The sequence below is a fragment of the Loa loa genome (genome assembly GCF_000183805.2).
Source record: "Loa loa unplaced genomic scaffold supercont3.3585, whole genome shotgun sequence".
NCBI lineage: Eukaryota > Metazoa > Nematoda > Chromadorea > Rhabditida > Onchocercidae > Loa > Loa loa.
The window spans coordinates 1-965 of NW_018111763.1; the positions used below are offsets into that span (position 1 = coordinate 1).

At 30.6% G+C, this 965-nt stretch overlaps 1 protein-coding gene across 1 annotated transcript; it reads left to right on the forward strand.

Moving 5' to 3' along the window:
• Positions 1 to 740: 740 nt before the first annotated feature.
• LOAG_16011 (hypothetical protein) lies at positions 741 to 933 on the forward strand (the record flags this gene model as incomplete). Its single annotated transcript, XM_003151499.2, has 1 exon — positions 741 to 933. A coding segment is annotated over one exon (193 nt), but the record flags the coding sequence as incomplete, so codon positions are not given.
• Between the last annotated feature and the right edge of the window lie 32 nt (positions 934 to 965).

A 965-nucleotide genomic window follows, 5' to 3' on the forward strand; every position in this document is an offset into this window, starting at 1 on the left:
CAAACTCACCTCACTTAGCAAAGTTAGATTTCTTATTTGCCAAACTAGCTTTTTTTTCGAAAAAACAATTCAGCTAATTTGACAGAAAAGAAAAGAAAGAAGTGAGATATAAATAAGTAGATAATAAAATAATAATTTGTAATAACATACGTAATTAACATAATGTGTCCGCTTACTAGTTGAATCACTACTTAAAATTGATTTGCAATATTTGTCGCCTGCAAATAAACAAGAAAGGAATAAGTAAATAAGAAAAATGCTATAAATAACAAGTCAAATAAAAAAATCACTCATGCTTTTTTGTTATTATTTTGTAAAAAGTTGCATTTTATGCTCATACGTCACATAGCAATCCTTCTTAGTGATTCATGGTGAAGTCACTTCATATTTATGAAATTAATGCATGTTCGATTTCCTAGAAAGAAAAAATGAGTAACCTTCTGATAACTCTTGGCCTAGTGATTCTTCTTGTCACACCACTTTGCACAACACAATCAAATGAAGAAAAGGTAGCTTTCATCAACTTAATTTCTCAGTTTATCAATTATCCAAATTATCAAACTGAAAAAAAAAACTTTAAAAAAGTTGTGTTAGCCTTAGCAAATTGAAAATGATCAACAGCAGTAGCTGCATAAAACACATTGATCAGAGGTAGCGACTTTTTTCATTTGCAGAAGAAATTTGTTCTAAAACAGTTATTCCTTTCAAGAGGCGAAATGAAAGTATCTATATGATTTCAGCAAGAAGAATATAGTGAAGAACATCTTGAAAATGAAGATCATGATGAATATCAGGACGAATCTGACGACGAATTCGACGACGAATTCGATGAAGAATTCGACGAAGAATTCGACGACGAATTCGACGAAGAATTTGATGAAAAGAATGAAGATCAACATGATATTGATGGAGACAATGATAATGACAAAGAGAGTGAAGATGAAGATGGAACTGATGAAAACATT